Source organism: Rhopalosiphum padi, chromosome 1 (assembly GCF_020882245.1).
Source record: "Rhopalosiphum padi isolate XX-2018 chromosome 1, ASM2088224v1, whole genome shotgun sequence".
Lineage (NCBI taxonomy): Eukaryota > Metazoa > Arthropoda > Insecta > Hemiptera > Aphididae > Rhopalosiphum > Rhopalosiphum padi.
In genome coordinates this window covers 84552700-84578481 of record NC_083597.1, presented here as the reverse complement: position 1 = coordinate 84578481, position 25782 = coordinate 84552700, and the positions used below count along the sequence as shown (strand labels likewise).

At 27.9% G+C, this 25782-nt stretch overlaps 1 protein-coding gene and 2 long non-coding RNA genes across 4 annotated transcripts; all 3 read right to left on the bottom strand.

The window, feature by feature from the left end:
• Nucleotides 1-3490: 3490 nt before the first annotated feature.
• LOC132921935 (uncharacterized) lies at nucleotides 3491-5813 on the bottom strand. Its single transcript, XR_009660973.1, has 4 exons — nucleotides 5635-5813; nucleotides 5439-5450; nucleotides 4771-4800; nucleotides 3491-3523 (listed from the first exon to the last, which is right to left on the bottom strand). It is a non-coding gene; the product is annotated as an uncharacterized LOC132921935 (long non-coding RNA).
• A 10870-nt stretch (nucleotides 5814-16683) lies between these two features.
• On the bottom strand, nucleotides 16684-18015 carry LOC132932006 (uncharacterized). 2 transcript variants are annotated; one of them, XR_009662800.1, is made up of 3 exons: nucleotides 17487-18015; nucleotides 16998-17425; nucleotides 16684-16925 (listed from the first exon to the last, which is right to left on the bottom strand). It is a non-coding gene; the product is annotated as an uncharacterized LOC132932006 (long non-coding RNA). The 2 variants fall into 2 exon arrangements; XR_009662799.1 differs by having other exon boundaries at nucleotides 16998-18015.
• Nucleotides 18016-19758: 1743 nt separating this feature from the next.
• LOC132932003 (raf homolog serine/threonine-protein kinase Raf) lies at nucleotides 19759-24330 on the bottom strand. The gene is made up of 3 exons (XM_060998164.1): nucleotides 23210-24330; nucleotides 22392-23122; nucleotides 19759-20877 (listed from the first exon to the last, which is right to left on the bottom strand). The coding sequence occupies exons 1-3, from the start codon at nucleotides 23780-23782 to the stop codon at nucleotides 20244-20246; spliced, it is 1938 nt and encodes a 645-aa protein (XP_060854147.1). The 5' UTR covers nucleotides 23783-24330; the 3' UTR covers nucleotides 19759-20243.
• Nucleotides 24331-25782: the final 1452 nt, after the last annotated feature.

Below are 25782 nucleotides of genomic sequence, written 5' to 3'. Positions count from 1 at the left end.
AATGATAATAAAAATATATAAAATCTATAAAAACATATTACATAAAATAATATTATTAAATACAGTAGACTTTTTGACTTAAAAACAACGTACCTCTTAATTTATCTAAATAAAATAAAATAAATAAGTAGAATTAGTAATTCATTCTTATAGTTCAACAGCGATTTAGAATACCACTAGTCCACTTATTAAATGTATTAGTACTTAGTAGAATGAAAGAAAATGAACTTACTCATTCCATCTATACAAAATTAGAAATACAATTATTTTGATAACATAATGATACAATATTATATAAAGCAGCAATTATGTTTGTTTATAATTTTATTGAGATAGAAATTAATAAATTAATAAATGATTAATTTACAAACGTGATAATAATAATCTATTTCATACTAAATTTAATATTTATTATAAATTATGTTTTAATTTTTATCTAATAAAAAAATATACAGTATAATATGCACAGTATAGAATATTCTAGAATTCTAATTTAATTTAAACATCTTGTTTTTGAGTAATTAATATAATATCATTTGAGAATAAATATAAAACTAAATATTATTAGCAATTTTAAATTTATAAATTTTGATACCGAATATCTTCAGCGCCCGTAGTTTTTTATAATTAAATTAATTAAAAAAGCTGGGCAAGTGGATATCACCCTGCTGTATAGTAGAGATGGAAAGTAGGTCACTACAAAGGATGTGTTAAATTTGAATGCAATGCAGATATTATTTTATACGAAAAACGATTCTGAACACGGAGATGATTTGTCAGTCTAGAATAAATATTAGGATATATTATATTATTACTTATATTTAAAATGTAATATATCGTTATTTTACTCGATTATGTAAAAAAATAAATTTCATATGCTCATAAAAATGTTTTCTATATTGACATTAGAGTTTTTTTTTTATAGTTATTTGAAGAAAAAATTATGGAGAACCTTGTGTTGGGTTTTATAATCTTAGATAAAAATTACAAAAATTTCGCGATTTTGACATATTATTTAGTAAACATTTGAACTTTTAATGCTTATAAACAAAATTTGTGACAACGATTTCTGATTTCTTTTTACTACAATAAGAACAACTTATAATCAACGTAGTTGTATTAAATTTTAAAGATTTTTTCCAAATTTATTTTATCGTCATTTCAAGAAAAAAAAATTTAGAAAATAAAAATTTCAATGGTTTATAAGTAGCTTTAAAAAGATCAAAATATTTTGAAAATTTAATCGTAAATATATAACGCTTATATAAACAGTTTGTGAAAATTTCAAGTATTTACAATGATTCGTTTTTGATTTACAGCAAAATCATAAAATCGATTTTGTCAAAAAGTGGTTATGCGTAAAAATTCCCGTTTTTTCCGTTACTTTTTCAGGGTTTTTCCAGATGCTTTTTACTTTTGACCCCCTACAGTAGCAACCAAATGATTTTTCCTTTTCAAAGAGGGGCTGAAGTAAAAAAGTAAAGCATTATTTCTACTCCAAATCGTGATAACAGACACAAAAAAAAACATACATCATTGTAAAGTCAATACACTCCTCACTTCATTCAGAATCTAAAACTCATAATTGCTTACCAGTGTCATCTATATAAATAAATAAATAGATTGTAATTAATAGGAATATTTATAGAATACTTATCATTTTATATAGGCTAATATTGAGTATATATATTTATGTTATTTACTCGTATTAATTATATTTATTCTAGGTTGCATTAATTTGATAAAAATTAAGCTAATGTTGTGATATTTGGATTGGCGAATAAGCTCTGTCTTAATAATTATAAATAAATACAATTCTGAACTATTAAGATTTAAAGTACAAATTAGTTCTTGTTTCAAAACCTCCCCTGAGTAATACCTACTGTATGAACGTGTTGATATTATAAAGCATTAATGATTAAATGAACCCAAGAGTAAAAAGACATAATATTTTATTCATATAATATATTATCGTCCTTTACTTTTTCAGGGGCTTCTAATTTCCTTGGGTTAGCTATACTTAAGTAGGTACTACTAAAATCTCATAACATGGCTTATTAACAATGTTGAATGTTTTAATATAATATAACTTTTGCTATTCTCAGACATTTAGAATAATATTTTGAATGTAACACTGTATATGTGCATGTTACACTTAATTTATGAAATTAGCAATACCATGTATTTTATATTTTTTATAAATTATAATCTAAATAACATTAACTTGTATAAAAACAAATCGAAAATATTAGAATTAAATAATGTTTTTATTATTTTAGTGTATCAAATAATATTAACTGCTGTTTTTGTTTTATGATAGATGTACTGAGTGAGTGTACTATGTATTGAATAAGGTTGAAAAGTGCGATTTGTGAAGCTATTATGACTTGATAACATGGTCTTAATATTATTCTATAAAAGTATAAAATTGAGGTTGGTGATTATTAAACGACTTCAAGATAAAAAAAGTACTAATTTGACACGTATATCATATGACATAATTAAATTAAATCTAAGGATAAGAAAATACAAATACATACTTTTAGATCTTTCTATAAAATGATATATAATAGACATGTATTAATGCACTATTACATACTCTTAAAAATGAAAATAATATTTACTAAACAATTTCATAAATGTACAATTTTCAAATATTAAAAAAAATAACTATTATTTTAAATTAAAAATTTTAGGTGTCTACTGAAATCTGAAAGCTGTGTGATGATTTACTATTAATTAAAAATCGATTATGATTTATAGTTAAAAACATACAAATAGTAAACATAGATAAAGTTATACATAATTCATCCAAATTACAGATATCTGACTTGTAAAACGACTAGAAATTTATAACGGTTTAAATCTTACTAGTTTATATCACAATAAGTGCATTTGATAATTGATAAGGTTATAGAACACACGATATTTAATTACAAACATTTAAAATATAGTAAATATCTATACGGTAATCAATAGTTTGGAGAATGTGGTATATTTAAACAATAACAAACTCTATATTTTTATAATATAATTTTTATAGTCTAATTTTTTGTAGTACTACGGTTAATTGTTGAATGAGAATTTAAATAATGTTATTGGCAAAAAAACTATAGAAAATACTTACCTAAATTTACTAAAAAAAAAATATAATCAATTATTAAAATTTATAAATAAATAGAGACACATTTCGTTTTCAAATTTAATAAATTACTCAAATTGAAAACAGATACTTAGTCAATAATTTAATATCCAAGTGTGCAATTAAAATGTTTAGAACAATAAATAATGATTTAATTTCATATAGATAGTTTCAATATAGTTTCTTATTGTCACATCCAAGAATCTTTGGTAATTACTAATTTGTGATTGAACTTTTTTTGAGACTTTCAAATATTTTAGATACATAATACAGCACAATTTTATGATTTAACTATAATGGGTAATATTTAAAACACTTATCAGTTATCATTCATTTTAGATCAAGTACCATTAAAATCTCGTCGTTTATCAGCTTGTATACCTGAAAAAAACATTAAGTTTAATATTTCAGTACACGTTAAAATTAATGTAATTGAACACGTTATAGCTATTGTTGTGGGATTTATTATATTATAAAATATATATTATAGACTATAGTGACAAAGATTACTCCGGAAATTTAATATAATATTATAATAATTAATTACCATAATGAACATAATTTGCATCTTAAATGATTTTGTGGTTTATTGAATTTCAGAGGTTGCTTTTGTAACTTAGTTGCGATAATTCATGAAATTGGGTTTTATTTTAATTTTTAAATACTTCGTATGTAAATATTCGTTAAAAAATTATAGTAAAAACAATTGAAATAAATACTGAGATATCATTATGATCTTTTAACAAATACTATTCATAATAATTTGAGACGTAAAACGGTTATCCAAAAAAGTGTTTTCTAGAAACAACATAACATGAATCTTTTGACTGTTATATACTTATATAATATACAACATGAGAGACAGTGAAGTTAAAATAAAAATAAAATTGATAGGTACGTATTTATAAACGGACTAATGGAGAGCGACAATCTATAAAATTGTATAATCTATAGGTATAAAACTACGAGTATTTTAAATGTATTAAATATATTGTACATAAAGTTCATAAAAACAACTATTATATAAGAGGTACTTTAAACTTGTTAACAAACACAATTTAAAAACTGTTTTAGTAAATGATTTTTATTTAAAAAAATGCTTGGATATTTAATAATGATCTTATAAAATAGAAAAAAACTAATACCATTCAGTATCGTGAAAGATTATGAATAATGCAGCGAACAGTTAAAGGTGTAGAGAGTGAGAAAATATTGCAGTAGTAAAGCAGTCTTCAATATTATATTAAAAAAATATAAATTGTAAATCTAGGAACATAAATCAATTAGCTAAATCAAATATTTTGTTTGATTCCGGATAGGAGCCAAAGTTCAAAATAATGATAAAATATGATATACGATCTACGAATGACTTATGAGATAATAGTATAGAAATAACATTTCGGAATCCAAATACGTTTTACTATAAATACAATGTTTTCTCATCGGATTATAACACGCAAAAAAATATCAAAAAAATTTTGAATTTATGTATGTGTATTTGAATCTATTAATGTATCTTAAAGATCTAAAATATCAACGCTTTTCATTTTGTATGATATTATTTTTAATTACTTAAAAAAAAATTATGACCAAAATAAAATAACTTCTTGTGAACTATAATTACTTACCTTGAAATCCAGCATAACTTTCTAGTAGACCTATTAAATTTTAAAATTATTAAAATTAAATTATATAAACATTATAATTATTATATTCTTCAGAATTATACATAATATTTAGTTATTTTATGATTTACTTATTGTTCATTAGCTAATTATAATGTAACTAGATAAGATTCGAGCTTTAAATCATGTTTTAAGGAACATAAGTTCTTATTGAATCATTAAATGTTTAGTAATTAGTTAAACAATTTAGTAGGTTCCTGTCAGACAAATTAATCATGTGGTTTCTTAGATATAAAATAAATGTTTAACTACTACTTTATTAATTATTAATTGGAGCCTATTAAAAATCAAACATTTAATTTTATAGTTTTTTAAGTATTATACTTTTCTAATAAATGGTTATAATATATGAGTAATATATAGTCATATAATTGTATAAGAGAATTTATTAATACAGAAAGTAGAATTTAAAATCATAAATTATGTCAATCATAAATATATTTGACATTATTATTTTCATGAAATAGGTCTTAAATTTAGTCTTAAATTAATTTTAATTAAAAACCACAATACATCAATCTTTTAATTTTTTTTTTAATCATACTTTATATTATAAACACTTTATTTTTAATATATTATGTTAAATATTTATAATCAATTAGAAATATTACCTATACAATGAACTAAAAAAAAAAAATTTAATCATTATTTGTTTTCTACAAAATTTTTAAAAATTACAAAACAATAATTTTTACATTATTAGTTTTACAAAAATTAAACCATCTTTTTGATTTTTTTGTATACATTATTCTATAATTAAAAAACTACAACAATTATTCTATGTTATTTAATTATAATAGCAATTACTTTTTAGTAATTCTCTATCGTGTCTGTCAATAGCTGAATAAACTTGCATGGCACAAATTGCAATAACTATAAATGCGATAGAAATTAAACTCTGCTTATGAAAGATCATTTTGATTTGAGATTATAAAAAAAATACAAATTATATGAACGTTAAATAATATAAATTGAATAAAATTATAGTTTGCCAGCTCTTTTATTAGTGATTCGTTCTTAACCCATCCATTCTTAGACCATATTATTAATGTTTACATAATTTTGTTGATTCAGTATAAACTAATAGATTAACACATATTATGATATCAGAGTTAACAATAAAGATGATGTTATGCGTAAATAAATTATTATTATTGTGATACTATAATATTTATAAAATTAACATTTTTAAATTTATTATAAAAAAATAAAAAAAATAAAAAATGTTTAACCACACCAGTACTAAAATAAATTATAGGAGTTATACACTCACTCATGGAAACATTCCATAATTATTCTAATTCCAAAACCTGATAAATCTTCTGACCTACCTTCTTCATATCAACCTATCAGCCTTTTACCTTCTTTCTCAAAAATCCTAGAAAAGATTATACTAAAGCGATTAAACCCTATATTAACAAGCCAAAATATAGTCCCCCACACTCATTTCGGTTTCAAAAATAAACATTCATCATTCCATCAAGTCCACAGAATAATCGACATAATTTCACAAACTCTCGAAAATAAACAGTACTCCACAGGTGTCATTCTCGACGTAGCCCAGGCGTTTGACCACGTCTGGCACGAAGACCTACTGAACAAAATACGATTTTTACCAGCCCCACTGTTTTAATAATAAAATCTTTCCTACATAACCGCTCCTTCGTTGTTCGTTGCGAGGACAAACTCTCACAAATCCATTACATAAAAGCAGGCGTCCCCCAGGGAAGTATTCTAGCACCTACACTTTACAACATATTTACTTCCGACATTTCTCACTCCGAGAACACCACTCTTGCTACCTTCGCAGATGACACAGGTATAATCTCAACTAATGTTGACCTAACCATAGCATCTTATAATCTACAAACTCATCTTAATGAACTACAAAACTGGTTCAGTCTGTGGAGAATCAAAATAAATCCAAATAAATCTACCCACATAACCTTTACTCTACGTCCAGATCATAGTCCTCCCATGATCATCAACAACAACACGATTCCCAAAACACAAGCCACCCGTTACCTCGGAGTCTACCTCGACAGTAAACTCACTTGGGCATATCACATTAAAACAAAAAGGAAATCACTCAATTTATAACTCCACAAAATGAAACACCTTCTTAAATCAAATCTCCCTCTCAATACAAAACTCGTAATCTATAAACAAATTCTCCGCCCTTCAATGACTTACGGAATACAGCTATGGGGTACCTCCAAAAAATCCAACATTCAAAAATTCCAATCCTTCCAATCAATTTGCCTTCGCCTCCTCACCAACGCCCCCTGGTACGTCAGCAACCTCACACTCCACTCTGACCTCAAAATCCCAAACATAAATACCCTAGCTCCCACTACTATAAATTATTTCACAATAACACAGTCAACCACCCTAATCCATTCATCTCCAATCTCTTCTCCCTCACTCTCCCCGATAACCCACCACGTCGTTTAAAGCGAAATTGGCCCAGGGACCTCCTCAACCAATAAAAAAAAAAAAAAAAAATTATAATAAAAGTATAGAATTGAAGTAGTGTTGTTTGGATACCCCCTTTCATCAAGCCGTCCAGTTTTAAGAATAGCACGTCAATTTACGACGACTATTACATCTCTTAATTTTTTTACAGTCTGCTAACCTTTTTTAATAATAGTAAGATAATAATTAAATAGTAGTTACAAATCGAAAAAAAAATCTAAGTCTTCCAAAATACATTTTTACAGATGGGCTTGTAATATGCACTATGGTTCACGAGTAATGGACAAATTCATATAACCATACGTCGATACAGTAATAAAATCTATTCTTCATCAGGATTAGAGTGATTAGACTAAAACGTTATTTAAATATGTGTACGCAAAACTTGAACAATTTTGATTTGTTCGGGTTCTGCGGACTTAGAACTAAAACAAAAAACAGATGATCTTGACTACTATTATAAGATGTTAGTCTTATCGAATGGCACTGGTATTTCTTATGATGAGTAACACTTAACACAAAAGTCTTTATACTTAATAATCTATATAAAAACGTATTTTATTTAAAAAAAAAAATCCGCCGCGAATTACAAGGCAAATTCGACACTTAATATATTAATGCGTGTGGAAAAGAAAAACACTAACACAACCACAAAAAATCTAGATTTTTCCGGCTCGTGGTGTTAAAAATAGGTGGTGCACAAAATAAACATAAACAAGCATAATAGGCTATGATGTAACACGCTTTTACTGTTTTAAATGAATGTATCTTATTAATATGTAAATCATTTAATTATATTACTATATTTTTATTTAGTAGTTACATTAATAACTTAATCTTCTATCTTCTTTCTTCTTCTTCTATATATAAATAAATCTAATGCTGTTTGTTAGTCTCGCTAAAACTCGACAACGGCTGGACCGATTTAGCTAATTTTGGTCTTAAATTATTTGTGGAAGACCAGAGAAGGTTTAAAAGGTGAAAGAATATGAAAATGTTCGGAATTAATTTTTTAATATTAAATTTAAATTTACATGTTTATTTGCGTGGTGTATTTGGATATTCCCGTGACCGACCGCGAATCGCGATAGTATAGGTTTCCAGCTACCTTTATTCTTTTGTGTGTTTTGTCGTCAGCAGCGTGTAGGTATGAATTGTTTCGAGAAGTAAAACTCGACAATCTATTTATATACTATCTTATAACTCCATAATATATTCGTATATATACTATATAGAAATCATGTGTCACAATGTTTACTCGGAATGAACTCCGAAGCTATAAATAATTATAAACTAAAATTACTCAATCCAACTAATAATATATTAATTATATTATGAATCTTCTTGATTTTTTTTTTAAAACGAAAGAGTATATCACGGAGGAGGTTTCTGTCGCAATAGCATTTGTCTAAATTAAAAAATCTCTGAGTTATCTACTAAAATAAACGTGTATTATTATCGTGTTAATTGTATAAATCGTATACCTATAAATATACGAGTACATAAACACATAGGCGTAAATCGGGGGGGGACTTAAGCGTGCTAAGCCTCCCTATATATTTTAAAGTTTTTCAAGAAATTTAAGGTTATTTATTAGAGAAAATTATAAAATTTAAAACGTAATTCCTTATCTGAATATCCGATAGGTATATGTGTAAATGTGTCATGTTTGCTAACATTTAAGCTTCATGTATGAATTTTGCATTGTAAATTAATAATAAAATTAAAATAATTGAGGTATACGTTAATATTTTATAACGACAACGATAAAAAGTTATGTATTATACATTTATACGCCGTTAAGTAAATAATTTTGAAGTTTTTAAATATCTATACCTACATCTTAATATCTTATATGATAAATGTTACAATAAAATTGTTCTGTTTATAATTTAAGCCCCCCCCCTTCTAACAAGGCAATTTTACGCCCATGTATATAAATATATATGTTCTCGATGCATTCCGAAAGTACTCAACCGATTTTAATAAAATTATGATCAATGTGTGTAATTTTATCTCCGTCATAAGATACAAGATAGGATAGTTTTTATCCCGGTTAATGACCTCAATATATTACATCTTTATTATATTTAGGGCTGTACGATTATTTAATGGATTATTCGAATAATATATTATTTTTAACAAATGATACATAATCGGTTAATCGATTAGAAAAATGCAACTCTATATAGGTGGGACAGTTATAGGCAACCAAACTTAACGCGGGTGCATTTTGTACGGGCGACGAAGTGCACGGGGACAGCTAGTTATACCTAAATAAAAAAAGAGTTGAAAAATCTCAAAATTAACGTAGATAACGTTTATTTTAAAAATAGGTTTGCAGTAGTAACTGTGCACCAAGTTGCATTGTATTTTGCGATCTTCCACTCGTCAACCATACGTATTTTATACGGGTGCTATCACAATATTGTTGCGCACGGCGCACCAATTGGTGTGTGCATGTGGCATAACTCTTTTTACTTTAGGAGCAATAATAAATAAATAATATGGTCACGATATAGTAATTCTTTGCCGAAAAACATTTTTGAATAATTTCTTTTCTTAGCACCCCAATATTCTTAATGAACTATAGCGACTAAGTTCTAAAAAAAAATAAAATATTATTTTGATAAAATGGGATATGCAGGTGCGCCTGCACCTGTTCATCTACGCACGAGCCACTACTGACGTAAGTATCAATAAATAACTTATGATAAATGTATTTAAGTAGGTTATCAATTATATTAATTTTTTTTTAGTTTTTACTCATATATATATTCTATATTTTTATCATCTTTAATCTTTTTTTTTCTATCTATTATTATTACCTATATTAGGTATAGTTTCTATATTTATAAATAAATATATGGCTAAATTAGATTTAGGTCCCGAATTATTTTAAGTACTACACTTGTTGGGACTCAACTGTTGGGTCCCTAATTTTTTTTATAAATCGATTATAAAAATAGATATTTTTGTTTCATTCGTTTTGTATTTTATACATTTTTCTTTTAATAAAATCTAATTTTTTTTTTCGTTTATTTTTTTTTTTTGAACTTATCATTTAATATAAATGCTGTATAATATTACATGTGTTTAAAAAACAAATTTACGTCATATTTTTAATTTATATTCGGATCATTTTTTAAATCTAATATTGAATACCCTATTGTAAAATTTTAAACACACATTTTTGTATTAAAACGTATTATCTCCGTGAAAACATATTAAAATATATAGCTAGAACAATTAAAATAAATAAGTACTTCACATGTTTTTTTTCGCATCAATTAAATATATCAAAAATATAGTCATAATATCTTTTTTATAATAACTGAAGTTTAATTCGTCAAATTTATTTTATTTTTAAGCGTATGATAATCATTTAGAATCATTTCTAAACAGCTATAGTATTTTATTCTTATTTTAAAATGTAACACATCCATTTCAGTGACATAGTTTATACTCGGGGTTGGGCAGTATCTTCGATACAATTGTATCTTATATCTCGATATAATTATATGAAGTGTTGAGTATCTTGTATCAGTTGTATCGCGATACATTTTTAATCAATTTATCGAGTATTTCATAAAATAATTTTATCAAATAATACTCGATACTTTGAAAAATTAATTTTTTAGGATTATTTTTACTCGCCTATTAACGTTGGTAAAACCAACCGCGACTGTCTGACTATGTTTTAGTATAATACTATATTAATATGTGTAAAACAATATGCGCAGCAAATTAAAATTTATGAATCCATAATTTAATTGCAGTACAACTTGTATGAAATTATTTTTCAACCTATTAGCCATATTAAGTTATATCCAGGATTTATTCATAATCCTACCAGGAATAAATTATCAGACATTACATGTAAAAAATTAGTCCCTATTTTTAAAAGGAAATAAGAATATGATATGATATTCATAATTTATTTTTATTATTATTTATTTATTTAATTTAATGATTGACTTATAATAATATATTTATACTTAACTAATATTTGGAATTTAAAAGTTAAATGCATTTGTCTAGATTCACAACCTACCTAATTTGAAAAAAATTCTATGCGTCATAGGCTATGCCTAATTTTTTTAAATGTATCCAATATCGAGTAATTAAATATTTAAAATGTAAGTATCGAGTATCGAGATACTGATTTTTGAGTATCTTTCCCATCTCTGTTTATACTGAGAGATACTTCTGAATTGCATAACAACTACGAAAAACTGCACGGGGAAACGATGGGTGAGCCAAGTATGCCCAATTCTTTATCTGTTTATTACGACTTCATGGAATCTTTTAGCAATGAGTGTTGGTCAATACGTATACACAAATTGATAAAAAGTTTAATTTTGTTAAGTTTAGTTTGTGACAACGACCAACGGTGTTGCCACTGCTGCAGTGTCAGAGATTGTTTGGCTCCCTTGATGTCACTCAGAGAGCAAATTTGGATTGAAATGGCATCAGGAGAGTTTATGGCTCTTTTAATGTAGACGTCTGCTGTCTCATTACCGAGGATTCCAACATGGCTAGGAATCCATAACAGTTTTGATTATTATTATTTAGTAGAGAAATCTGATTTTGTATTATTCTGGATATGATGTTAGGTTGGTTTATATTGCGAATGCTGTTTAGAATATTTAGATTACTTAGAGAGTCGCTTAAAATGAGTGCTTTGTTTAATTTGAATTGTTTAATTATTTCGAGTGTTTGAGAGATTGCATAGGCTTCTGCTGTGTATATAGAGCAGAAATCAGTTAGTTTGATCGTTTTTATTATATTTGTGGAGTATACTGATGCCCTTACACCCACTTAAGTTTTAGATCCATTGATGTAAAACGATATGTAATCTTGGTAGTCTTCCATCAATAAATATATTATACCAGAGGTTCTCAAAGTGTGGGGCGCGACCCTCCAGGGGGGCGCAAAAGTTCTATAGGGGGGGGCGCAAGACAATTTTAAAAATCAACATTGCATTGGTAGAAAAAATAAAAAAAAATTGTGAAATATCCGTAATAATAATCGCGTTTTGCATTGTATACAATTCGGTATATTTATACATCACATACAGGCAGCAACAATCAACATGAGCCATTATCTATAAAATTAATACAATTACAAATACAATTATATTTTAAAATAAATTTGTAATATTAATATTTATCAATATTTGTTGTTTGTTTTTAACATTTTTTTACTCTAAACATGACTATTAAAATTATTTTTATGAGGGGGGCTCGGGTCTGGGGTTAACTAAACTAAAAGGGGAGGCCTGGCCTGAAAAGTTTGAGAACCTCTGTATTATACAACAAATAATTGTGTATATTTTTAGTTTTAGTATCAGTTGTTTATAAAAGAACTTTATATTCAGTTTTAAAATCTAAAATAATTATAGTTTGGATATTTTTGATGATTTTGAAGGATTTTGGAAATGTTTGAATATCAAATTTATATAAAATAAAATCGTACATATAATATATATTTATAATCATTTTATATTGATACAAGAAAATTATGTGAAATTCTCTATTAAATTTTTAAGTATTTTGAACCATAAAAAAAAATATTTAATTTATTTTTAAAATATACATAGTTTTTTTTCTCATAAATGCGTTGTTTTAAAATCATCGAATAAAAATTAAATTCAAGTGATATTTTCCTTCCACTTTTCATAGAAATAGATCTAACAGTAAAAATATTAATTTTTTTATATTCATATTAAATTTAAGAAGGTATCATAGTATTGTTTTATTATTTCGTTATTCGCATAATGTAATCTTTATTATTAACTCTGACATCATATTTGCTAATCGATTATAAGTACATAAAAGTATACGAAATTGCCCTATTTTATTATATGTCGGCAGTAGACTTATTCTTTCGGTTATAAGTTTGTTATACGAATATTTAAAAAAAATCAAAATATTTTCATAATATTTTAATAAGGATATCAAATCCGCCAAATATATTTCTACCTACCGGGTACCTTTCTAAATTATAGTTTAAAAACCATTTAGAGTTACCCAGGGGCTAACACGAGGAGGCGGTTATCATTATGAATCCACAAAAATTGTTTGACTTAATTTTCGGATTAAAGTTAAACATTTTGAATTTGAATTAAATTTGAACCCATATCAATCATTTTTTTTACCACTAATGACTAGTTATAAAAGTGTCAAAATATAATAATTAATATCAAATGGTTTATCTGGAAGACCATGCACCAGTTGCCCTTACATATTATATACATTATACGTGATTATAATAAGTATCAGTGGCGGATTTAAGAGGGGGGTGAAAGATTCTAACTTTAATTATTGATGTGATCATGATTTTTTTAATTTTCACACCTTTTTCGGTATTTTTAAGTATTTAAAAAAAAATATTGTTGAGCATCTAATAAGAAATTAAAAAAATTATACTATACCTAGTCACTTAGGTAATACTGAAATAGCCTAATAGGTATATTACATTTATTATTCGATAATATATAATATTTTCGTTCAATGTTTATAATAAAGGCTCGAGTACACAGGTTGGACGTATCATTTCCAAATGAATGTATTCACTTTAGGGCACAAAAAAGTGCCTTTGTTTGAAAAAAAGTTTACAAAAGGAGAGTAAAAATGTACCTAAAAGTGTTCAATTCATGTTAGTAATTATAAAACAGAATAGTTTAGTTGAAGTATGTCCTTATATAGTTATATTAATGTTGCTCTAAGAATGCTTCTATGTACACCGCCTTCAAGTAATTGTTCAACGGAAAGATCATTTTCTACATTAAAAAGCGTCAAGACTTATTTAAGATCAACAATGGGAGAATTTATATTAATTCATTAACAACCCTCAACATTGAAGCTGATTTAATAAAAACTATTAATTTTAATGATATTAATATATTATTGAAACTTATGCTTCTCAAAAGTCAAGAAAAAAATTATAAGTTATAGATTATTTTATTATATTTAATTAATAACAAATATTATCTATTTGATCTAATAAAAAACCATGTATTGTTAATCATTGTGCATATAATAAGTGATGATTCCGTTTTCTATATTTAATATATATATGTATTTTTTTTTAAGAAAGGAATATTTACTTTGAATAAAAAAGATTAGGTTAACGTTAGGATATATATTACTAAAAAATTATCTAATACAATTATACAATATCGCAAAACAACTGTTTATGAAATTTTATTTTATAAAATTAATTTTTTTATTGCATAACTGAATTTATTTATATAATATATATATTTTTTTTTTTTGTAAGGGGAAGTGCCGAAAAATTATTTTGCCCTGGGGCGCGTATAAAGTCCTATATATTTTGTTATAATAATATTAAATATTTCAATTATATTATATAGTATTTTGCTTTTTTGAAAGTCTTTTTCGGGAACCAATTCGGATACAGCCATTTTATTATGTTACGCATTTTTATACAGGGATCCGACGGAATTATATGATATTTATAATGTTACTAATAACTTAGTTTTTTTTTTACTGTAGACTTCAAAATTTCCAAAAACGAAAAAGAACTAACGAAATCGTTTAAAAATATTAACTTTGATTTATTCATAAAATATTAAAAAATATCAAATATTAATAAAGCTAAGTTTATTTTAGTATAAAATTGTCTAATTTTTAATAATTGCTTTAAAGTAGTACACTAGTACCAGAAAAGAAGACATTGAAAAATATGATATAAAGAAGTACAGTAATAACGCAATTTTAAAATAATGATATTAATAGAAGAAAAATTAGCAAGTATGCATTTACGATATTAAAAAAAAAAAAAAACACTGATATATTTGGTTTAACAAGAGAAATATGTAATCAATGAACACATATTATGATGTCAGAGTTAACAATAAAGATGATGTTATGCGTAAAAACAAAATAATAAAATATTGTTGTAATACTATAACATTTATAAAATTAACATTTTTAAATTTATTATGAAATAAAATAATAAAATATGTTTAACCACACCAGTACTAATGTAACTAATAATTAAGGCTCGGAAGTTGATGCATTTTGCATTTTTTTTTTTTTTTTGGAACTTTTTAGACGATGCTCTCCTGGCCATAAATGTATTTCATTAGCATGTGGATCTGAACAACTAATTTTTATTTTGCTATTTTTTGCATTTTTTGGTGTTTATTACTTTTTAAGTCATATTTTGACATTTTTGGGTAATTTTCCACATTTTTAGTCACTTTTATTGATTTCAAATTTGTTCACTTCTTATCATTATGCCGATAACTTACTTAGAACTTTGAAATTACCACGGACTAAGATTAGTACCTACTACCTATCCAATTTTATCTCGCCGATTACAGTCGTCTACAGCATGACGTTGTAGTGAATATACCTTAATTTAATTTTTTTTTTTTTTGTAATATTTTATTTAATTTTAAAGAACACATTGTAATTTTTATGTCATATTTTAAGTAATTTGTAAGCTTTAATGTATATAGAATTTTATAGTAAAATAGAGTACAATTTAAAAAAATATATATATTTATTAATTTAAAATAAATATTTGTAATTATTTTAGGTCATTTCTTGACATTTTTATCAAACTAGTATCACCTCATGCGAGGACGCTCGCGGTAATCGACGTCAGCTCAGCCGTACGGCAGACCACTATATCCATATTGGAAATAGTTGTGTATTTAATGCAAGAAAATTCTACTAGACTTAACGTCCATGACGTTGTCAAACATACCATAACATCATTGATCCATTGTGCTTTCTGGCTCAACGGCCAGTTTGACACAGGCATCAGTTCAGACGCCTCCGATTAACCGCAACCGTACCCGTCCTTGTCCTTGTCAACATTTTTATTCATATTTTCAATGTTTTTTACCCTCCTGTTTTCAGCCGCCCTGAGAGTCATAAATCATAATATTATATTGTAATCAACGTTATTGTATTGTCCCACATCATTAAGAGGAATTTGAAAAGCACAATTATTTTTAGGATTTTACGTGGGCTATACGATTAGTAACAACAACTAATAAGTGATCATTATTATTTATTATATATTTAGATCGGTAGGTACAGGAAGATTCACTTGTTCTTGCACGAATTGCAAATCTTTTGCACGACATGTCGACGCATATAACTTAATATTTCGCGAATAAATCGATATAATCCTTAGAGTATAATCAGCTAATATATTATTTCACTGTTGAATGTGAATTTATTCTCTCTTTTAAAATCAACAATTTCATTCTACGATTCCGATCGCCCCAATGACGCAAATTTCATATTAAAAACGGATTTAAACGTTTTCTTAGTATATAATTACGTACTTGCAGTGCCTATACTACCTACGGCTTTACAATTAACGCTTTACCAACAATATGTTTCCATTTATTTATTCAAAGATGCGTTTATATAAATATAATCAATGATATAATATTAATATGTCATATCAACACTATAATATAAGTCACTAGCTGTAGTCAATACCTAAGTCAGTAAAAATAATACTCACGAAGTCACCAACACTACACTGTGTAGCCGTATACTCGTTGGCCGGCTAAGTAATATTGATCTGGAGCCACAATATATAAAAAACTTTATATTATTTTATTGTAGGTACTGCAAATGACGTATAAAAATAATTAATAATTTTGATTTTTTTGTTTTGCGCAGTTGTAAAATGACGCATACCTAAGTTCGCTTACGGATGAAGAAAGACAATCCATCCATGGGAATTCTCGATAATCGTATTCGATTGTCCATAGGTTTAGACTTGATCGACGACTTAGAAAACAAGTAATTCTAGCCTTAACGAATAAAACAATAATCTTAATAAATATTTTACTATAGTATAATAATAATTATATACCTATATATATATATATTATATATACGCATGTTTATATATTAACCAATTAATATTAACGTAATTTGACACCATTAAAATACTATTTTAACTAAAACACGATTAATTTTTAACAGAAGCTTTTAGTGCTTGATCGAGATCAGCGATTAAATATTCTTCCGATTCTAATCCTACAGACAAATTGATTAAATTGTCCGAAATGTTTAATGCTGATCGTTCTTCTGGAGAAACTGAAGCGTGAGTTATAAGTGTTCTGAAAAAATAATGTATTATTACATTTAAAAAAAGAAATGTATATATATCTCCCGGTATACCTATGTAAAAACATTTTGTCAACCTCCTTTTCCCACTCTATAAAGTATACTGTATACCTGAGCAGGCTGCATACTAGTTGCGTCCCGAAGATAACTACAAAAAAAGGTCTAATCCGAATTGCGGCCCGAGTTTATTTTGGGTACAGACGAGTTGCGGCCCGGGTTTTTTTAATTCTAGATAATTTAATCTTGACTGATAAAATATAATCACAGTACAAAAAAAATTTGTACAGCATATATTCATTTAAATAATAACGTAATTATTAAAAAAGTTTTAAATCATAAAAACCACGAAAAAGATAGTGATGAAACATTAAACAGACAGACTGTAAGTAATCAAGTGAAACGTAAAGCTATTGATGATATTAATGAGAAACCGAGTAAAATTATTCATAGCAAACAAACATATTCATAGGAAACATACATTTCAAACGAGTCCAATTTCCCTCCTATTTTATGGGTAGAATACTCAGCGTCTACTATGCGCACTACTAATAGTTGTGAGGCTTTTCATTCGAAATTCAACGCTTTCTTCTACAGTGCTCATCCTAATATTTTTGTATTCATCGATGTTCTAAAAAATATGCAAAAGGATACCTATATGGCTATATGGCTATATAAAATTAAGAAGCACTCACTTAAATACTCGCAGAACAAATATCATTGAAAAAGAAACATTTATTAGAAATATAATGAAACGGTTGGAAGATAACCAAATTGACAAATTTGAATTTGTACAACTATTATCATACAAGTTTTTACCAGTGCCATAAAACCTATTTTACTAAATAATACTAATATTTTAACTTCAATACATTTTTTATTAACTTTTTTACCTTTTTTAATAAAAACAAAACATTTTAATATTAAAAAAAACAATTTTAACCTATTTCTTAATATTACATATTTTAATTATATATACGTTTATACCAGTGTCAACATTAAAAAAAATAAAAATAAAACATCATTTTTAACCTACCTGCAGTAACTACTGATGCTGCAGACAGTCCTAAGTCTGTATAAAAATTTGAAGGAAAATGAAGCTTTTTAAATTTAAATTTACATATTTAAATTAATTAAATTATCTAGAAATAAAAAAACCCAGGCCGCAATTCGTATGTACCTCAAAAAAACCCGGTCCGCAATTCGGAAGAAATTTTTACCGCGGGACGCAACTAGTAGCCACCCCCTGAGCACACCTCTGCAAGTTTAGGTAATAGGTGTACTTACGGCCACTACGGCCTGGCTTTCGAATCCACCGAGACTTTCAGCTAAGCAAAACACTGATGGCCTGTAAAAATCTAGTCACTTCGCCGATACCGCCTTTCATGTAAAACGACATGCCACTGAAACTACCGGCCTGTTTTAAAACCACCTTGTGTTGGGGGTGCGATAGAAAACCTGGATACAGCACTTGTTTAACGAGTGAATGCTGTTCCAAGATCTTGGCCACGGCTAATCCGTTCTTTATGTGCTCTTTCATGCGGACGTGCAGGGTTTTCAGTCCGCGATTGACGAGGAAACAGTCGAAAGGCGACGACATGATACCGCAAGCTGCAAGAAAAGGCAGGGCAATTATTTAAAAATATATAATTATTAGTTAACAGTGACGAGATGACACTTCCAATGCTGAGGGAGGAGAGGTTACATTAAAAAACATATTAATAAATTTTTTAATTAAATATATAATTTATACGCTTATACATATATAATTAAATACAAATATACAGTTGTCGTGCATAACATATTGTTATCAATTTAATATTAAATATTAATAGGTAACAAATTTTGTTAAGATAATTTTATTTTTTCAAACACATTAAAAAATATATTTCGATGGTAAAGATAGGACCTCCTTTAATCTGTGTTTGTATATCATTAAATGTGAAAAATGATTCTGAATGGAGAGTGTATTATAATTTTATAACTATAAAGAGGTATGTTGAAAGTACCTATTTTATATTACCGGCCTATATAATTTTAGATATTCTTATTAAAGTAATTTATTTTACTATGATACAGAAAATTGAATTTTTTTTTTACTGAAAACATTTCATTTCTAATTAAATTGTTATAAAAATATAATAATGTATACAAAAGTTTTAAGTCCCAAAAATAATGTTTTATAATTATTATAAAATAATAGATATCTTTATTTTTAGTTTAAATATATATTTTTTATATTTTATAGATCATAAATGGTAGACATAATAACACAGCTAACAATGGGTAATTTGGAATGAGGATTTGACAAAAATAATGTATGCAATACTTGAAATTGATAAATAACATATTTGTTTTTATATTACAAACATAATAATATGTGTGTATAATGTGTATATAATGTTGTATCACCACTATTCATATGAAAAATATTTACTCAATTTATGAAAAACAAAAGTGTGAAGCACATACTGTATGGTACATAATATACATTTTATAGGTAACATTTAAAAATAATAGAAATAGAAGAAAAATCAGACATAATAATAGGTAAAAATGTTTGGTTTGTTTTGAGTAACAACATGATTAAAATAATATGTTGAATTCAACAAATGTTATATATATAGACAACAAACAAACATACATACACATGCATATATCATAATACATACATTCATATACATTATACGTACATAAATGAATATATCGTCACTTTAGTTGCATTTAATAATCAACAAAATTCAACATTATAATAATAAATCATTAAATTAAAAAAAATTAAATTGTTTTTTTTTTTGTACATTTCCATTAACTTTAGATAAAGCCTGCAGCTCCTCTATAATTATTTGCTTCGGACGGGTACAAATAGTCATCGCTCCAATTAGACCGGGATAATGTTGGTTCAGATGTTGTACGTTGTAGTTTTGGCATTGCGTGTATAATGCTTTGAATAGATATAGCAATGTCTTTGAATTTGGGCCTGTCTTCCCTATCAAATTTTATACAGTTTTCCATTAATTTACGTAGCTCAGCTGGTGCGTCCGATCTGACTTTTTTCAAATCAGGTCGTAAATAGCCTCTGCCTACCATAAAAATGATCTGATCTTTGTTATTGATTTCCGTGTAAGGTAGCTGACCAGAGAGTAATTCATACAGCACAATACCATAAGCGTATACGTCCGACTGAAAACTGTATGGGTTATCTACTTGCATCCGAATAACTTCAGGCGCCATCCATAATATGGATCCAGATGGTTGGTGGTACTGTTGACCACCAGACCATTTTGATTTTATGGTAGCCAAACCAAAATCACCAATTTTTACAACAGAATCGTTGAAAAATATGTTGTTACTTTTCAGATCCCTGTGTATAATGCTTTTAGAGTGGAGATAGTTCATTCCAATTGCAGTTTGGCCAGTAATTGATATCAATTGCATTGCCTCAAATCTAAAAACAAAAACAAAACAGAATATGTTATAACTATTGAGCAAAGATTTATAATTATAAGCAATATTAAATAGAAAAATATACTTTTAATTTTGACAAAATAAGTAATAAACATATAAAATAAATTATTTTTAACAATATGATGCAATTTGTATACACATTACTAACCAAATTTATAAAAAAAACACTAAAAAAAGCAAACCAATTCACATAAATCCAAACCTTAAGTAAAACCATTACTCATACATAACTAAATGATTATTTCTAATAATCTTCATAAAAAGTAGTCTTGGATAACTGTACATTTTGCTTATTTAATAATTAACATCTAATATTTGAATACTTATACAGTTATACATAATTTAATGCTGTTTTATAAAGTTTGTTCTATTCACTTCTATACAATTGAGTTTCTCATTATTTGTAGATTTATTAGTGATTTTATATTAAACAAGTATTCAAATAAAAATGATCTGTCTATTATCCAGTAATTTCATATAAATTGTTTATCTATGATACAAGCAAAGGCACCAAACTCAAACTTTTTTTATGAAGCAAAATCTAAAATTTTTGTCCCAATCATCTACCCAAATTATATGATAGACCCATTTAAAAAGTGAAGTGATCGCTTCACATGACATATGAGTTCGATGCCACTAAATACAAGACATTATATATACATTATACATGATACATATAATACCTTAAATAAAATGTTTAAATCATATATTTTAGTTTTATACTTTTCAATCTAAAAACAATAAATGCCTGATGAATGATATAATTCCATATAATATATAAATTAAGAACAGCATTCAACATATTGATATATTATCCAAAAAAATTAATACTAATATGCATTATCAGTGGTATACACTAAAGGGTTCAAGGGTAACAGCTGCTACCCCTTATTTTTTTTTGGTGGGTGGGTCACCTTTGTCCCAAATTATCTATACATAAAAATTAATTACTGAATAATATAGCCATTAACCAATACTTTTTTTTTTTTTTGAAGATGAAAGGTGGGTGGGTATCCATTTAATATGTAACTCAATTTATTTTCCAATGTACACCACTCTGCACTATATAATGTAACTAATTGTTAGTCTCATTACTGTTATATATTAAATAAAATAATTCTTATAATTTCAATCTGTTACCAGAATAAGATTAGCATATTTAAAAAGTAAAAAAAGAATACTTTATAATCCAAGCATAACAAGAATTCATTAGATACTTATAATAATTAATAAGTACACATTTTATGAAATCTCGTAGGCATTTTTATTTTAATAAAATGTTTAAAGTATTAAATTAGTTTACTAGATATTATACCAATAGTTGTATTACTAATGAAACAAAGAAATTATTTACTTGAAGATAAATAATTAATATTTTTTCTAAATCGATTATAAGGAATTTTAAATTTAATTGGTTTATTGAAATCATAATAAACTGGGGAATCTAATAACCTTTGTAGGTACTTTTATAATGAAGAATAAGCATAAACTTACTTTTTTTCCAATACATGTAAACAGCGATATAGACTTGATCCTTCACACCACTGTGTAACAATAGCTAAATTTGGTTTTCGTATGACGCCCATAAACAGTAAGACATTTACGTGCCTAGTTTTTTTTAATACGGATACTTCATTTTTAAATGCTTGTAATTGTGCAGCAGTGGGTTGTTTGACTTTGAGTGCTTTAATTGCAACTGGGCCATGCCAATTTGCCTTATATACAGTACCAAATGACCCTGATCCAATGCAATCGCCCATTTGTATATCTGTCTCTGGTATTTCCCAATCTTCTAATGATTCTTGAGGACCAGTGTCACGGAGCAACTTTTTGGTAGCACTTTCATCAGCACTTTTGGCTCGAGGTCTAGGCCTTAGTACATTGGTAGGAGAAGCTTGGGCACTCTGGCTATGAGGCAAGAAACCATGAGGTACACCAGATGGAGCTTGTGATCTTCGCTTCAACTCAGCCAAATCGTCCCAATTCATATTTACCATATTACGGCATACATTAGGTTCTGAACTTGATCTTTCACCATGACCAAGCACTCGACGTCTTGAAGATTGATAATCAGATGCCAATTGTAGTATACCGGCAGAGTTTTGATAAATAGTATGATTTCCCCCATTGCTGTTATTCAAATCTCTGGTTGGAATACATAATACAGGTACTCCCATTGAACACCGTTCATGAAATTTGAATCCGCACGAACGGCAGTGATAACCCTAAAGAATAGAAATGTATATTAACGAAAGTCAAAGATTGATCAAATTTAAAAAGACCAACAACGATTTACCAAGAACAATATTTACCTGGAAAAGTAGTTGACGACAATGATCACAAGTTGTAAATGACGTACGTTTTGAAAAATCATGTGTAAATGATGCTTGAATAGGTAACCAACACATTTTTACTTGTATCTCTTCGTATTCAATAGTGGAGGTTTGTGTATCCCACGGTATCTGATGGTCAGTACCATTCCTATAAACAACACAGGCGTTCAGTGGGATCTTTCTGTGTTGCAAACGCTTTTCTAGGGCCATGTGCAGCGTTTCGCCATGCTTCACTTCAATCGTGGTACGCTGTTTGTTAGGTAAATAAGCACGGATGGTGCGCACAAACGGTGTGGACGGCTTGTCTCCCCGGGTTTTACGATGCTCCCTGGGATGGTCGACCTGATCGAGTAGCTCCTGCTCTTTGGCCTCGAGCTCGTGCAGCTTGACGGTGAGCTCTCGGTACTCGGTTAAGTATATGGGTGGCGGATGATCGAACGTGGCAAACGTGCCGTTCAGTGCGTGTATGTTGCACTTGGTCAAGCGCATCACTTCCCTGACGTTCTGCAGCTCGTTGCGCAGCGAGGTGATCTCCTCGAAGTCGAACGACATGACGACGCCGCCACCGCCGCCGCCGGCAGCGGGTTTGGTGTCCAGGCCGCCGGGGGATCTTGCTGGGGTCTCGGGATTGGGGGGGAGGGTTGAGGAGAGAAAGGGCCTGAGGGTGCGCTACAGCTCCATCGTCAGGATCAAGTGTCCCACAGACGGACGCTGGACACCATCGTTCGTGCGGGTGTCGGTGTCCGTTGTTTGTCTGAGGGTGCTCGGGTGTCGACGCGAGGCGGTGGACGGATACTACGATGGAGCTGTATCGGTTAGATTCGCCCCGAGCGCGTCTACTACGACATGTTTACGTGAAACCGTACGAATTCGTTACACGATTGAACGGTGCCGATAACAGACGCACCATATTCGAACCGCGGCGGTAGATTACGGAGTACGGAGTGCCCTCCTATACGTTTCAGGAACCGACCGCAATTATTTGTAAATTAAATATAATACAACTTATATTAAATATACTAATATAGGATGTAATGTAATATTATTGAATAATAATTAATATCGAATTGTCAAACAACATTTACATACATTGACAAATATTTTTAGGTTAAAAGTTAAAACTACCCGGACAGTACAACCGCAGTGGCCGCCCTAAATACCGTACACTACTTGGACAGTATCGGCTGCGTTGGCTAAGTTGGTAAACTATAATTATCACGATTAAAGATATTATAAATCTATAATTATTAATTAAAATAACTATACGGAATCTTCAATCTTAGTCTGTGGCCAAAGTGAATTTATCCCATTTCCATTTATGTATTGGTTTTTAAGTTAGGTTACCTATAAATATTTTGTATACAAATTAATCGACGTTTATGGAACTTGTGTGCAGTGGCGTGGTGAATGGTAAGCGACGTTTGTCTAATGCAAGCCCTTGAAATTTATGTTGAGCTTAAAAATTAAAATTTGTGTGGATGAAAGTATAGTTAATTAACATATTTTTTTAAATTAAATTGTTGATGGCTTATGAACATTCTAAACTACTATACATTTTTAGATTACCATATGTTGTATTGTTGTAGGGGATATAGTGGGTGGGTCATTGTTTAAATACTTTGCTTAGGGTTACGGGTTACTTGCATGTTGTATGGACTGTATGGTACTTCAATACTCAACAAATTGATACTATATTTCCATGTATATTTCTTAAGAGTTAAGACTCGAGGAATGTTTTTTGCTTCGTTTTTTGACCCTTATTGATATACGATAGCTCACGTATGAAGAAAGAAATTTCATTTTGGATTTGGTTCATAGACGTAACTAGGGGGGACTTTCGTGGCTTAGCCCCCCCACCCCCATCATAATGCATAGTCCCACACTATCACCAACAGTAATAACATTTATAAACTAAAATGTAAAATATCGTTTTATTTTTTTTATTAATATCATGGAAAAATATTAATTTTTTTTGGTTATTAAACTATATTATTGTATGCAATTACCCTGTGTAACTGTGTAAGACGTATCATGTTGTGTAGTTAATACAAAATGCTACACTTAGCGCTTTCAGTTCCAACGAGTTCTGCATTTTGTGAAAGAACATTCTCAGCAATGCGTCGAATAAACACTTACATAAAGTCAACCATGTTACCAAATCGATTTTTAAAATTATCTATCATCATAGCAATTGAAAGAGATTTTGTCAAACGTTCTCAACAAAGAAGACATTTTAAATAAATTTGCCAATAATGAGCGGATGAGGCTTAAGCTGTAAATTGTAATAGTTATGTATAAAAATATTTTAACTATCATAGTTTCACTTAAATTTTAATAAAATTTAACTTGTATATCTAAAATAATACTTAGTAATATGTTTTATTATTTGTTTGATAATAATATAATAATACTATAATAATAAAATAAAATATCAATTTTCATTTATATTACATTTATAATTAATTAATGTAACGTGTTTGGGGGGGGGGGCACTTAATTTACTTATTATAAACATTCTAGGGCTGAAGTTCCCCTTAACTTTAAGGTCTAGT

Excerpts from the sequence above, each read along its gene's own strand:
- LOC132932003 (XM_060998164.1), bottom strand. The coding sequence starts at position 23,782 with ATGTCGTTCGACTTCGAGGAGATCACCTCGCTGCGCAACGAGCTGCAG. Across the intron at positions 23,123-23,209 it reads GTCGTCAACTACTTTTCCAG|GGTTATCACTGCCGTTCGTG; the intron begins GTAAATATTGTT and ends TCTATTCTTTAG. Across the intron at positions 20,878-22,391 it reads TTACATGTATTGGAAAAAAA|ATTTGAGGCAATGCAATTGA; the intron begins GTAAGTTTATGC and ends TTTTGTTTTTAG.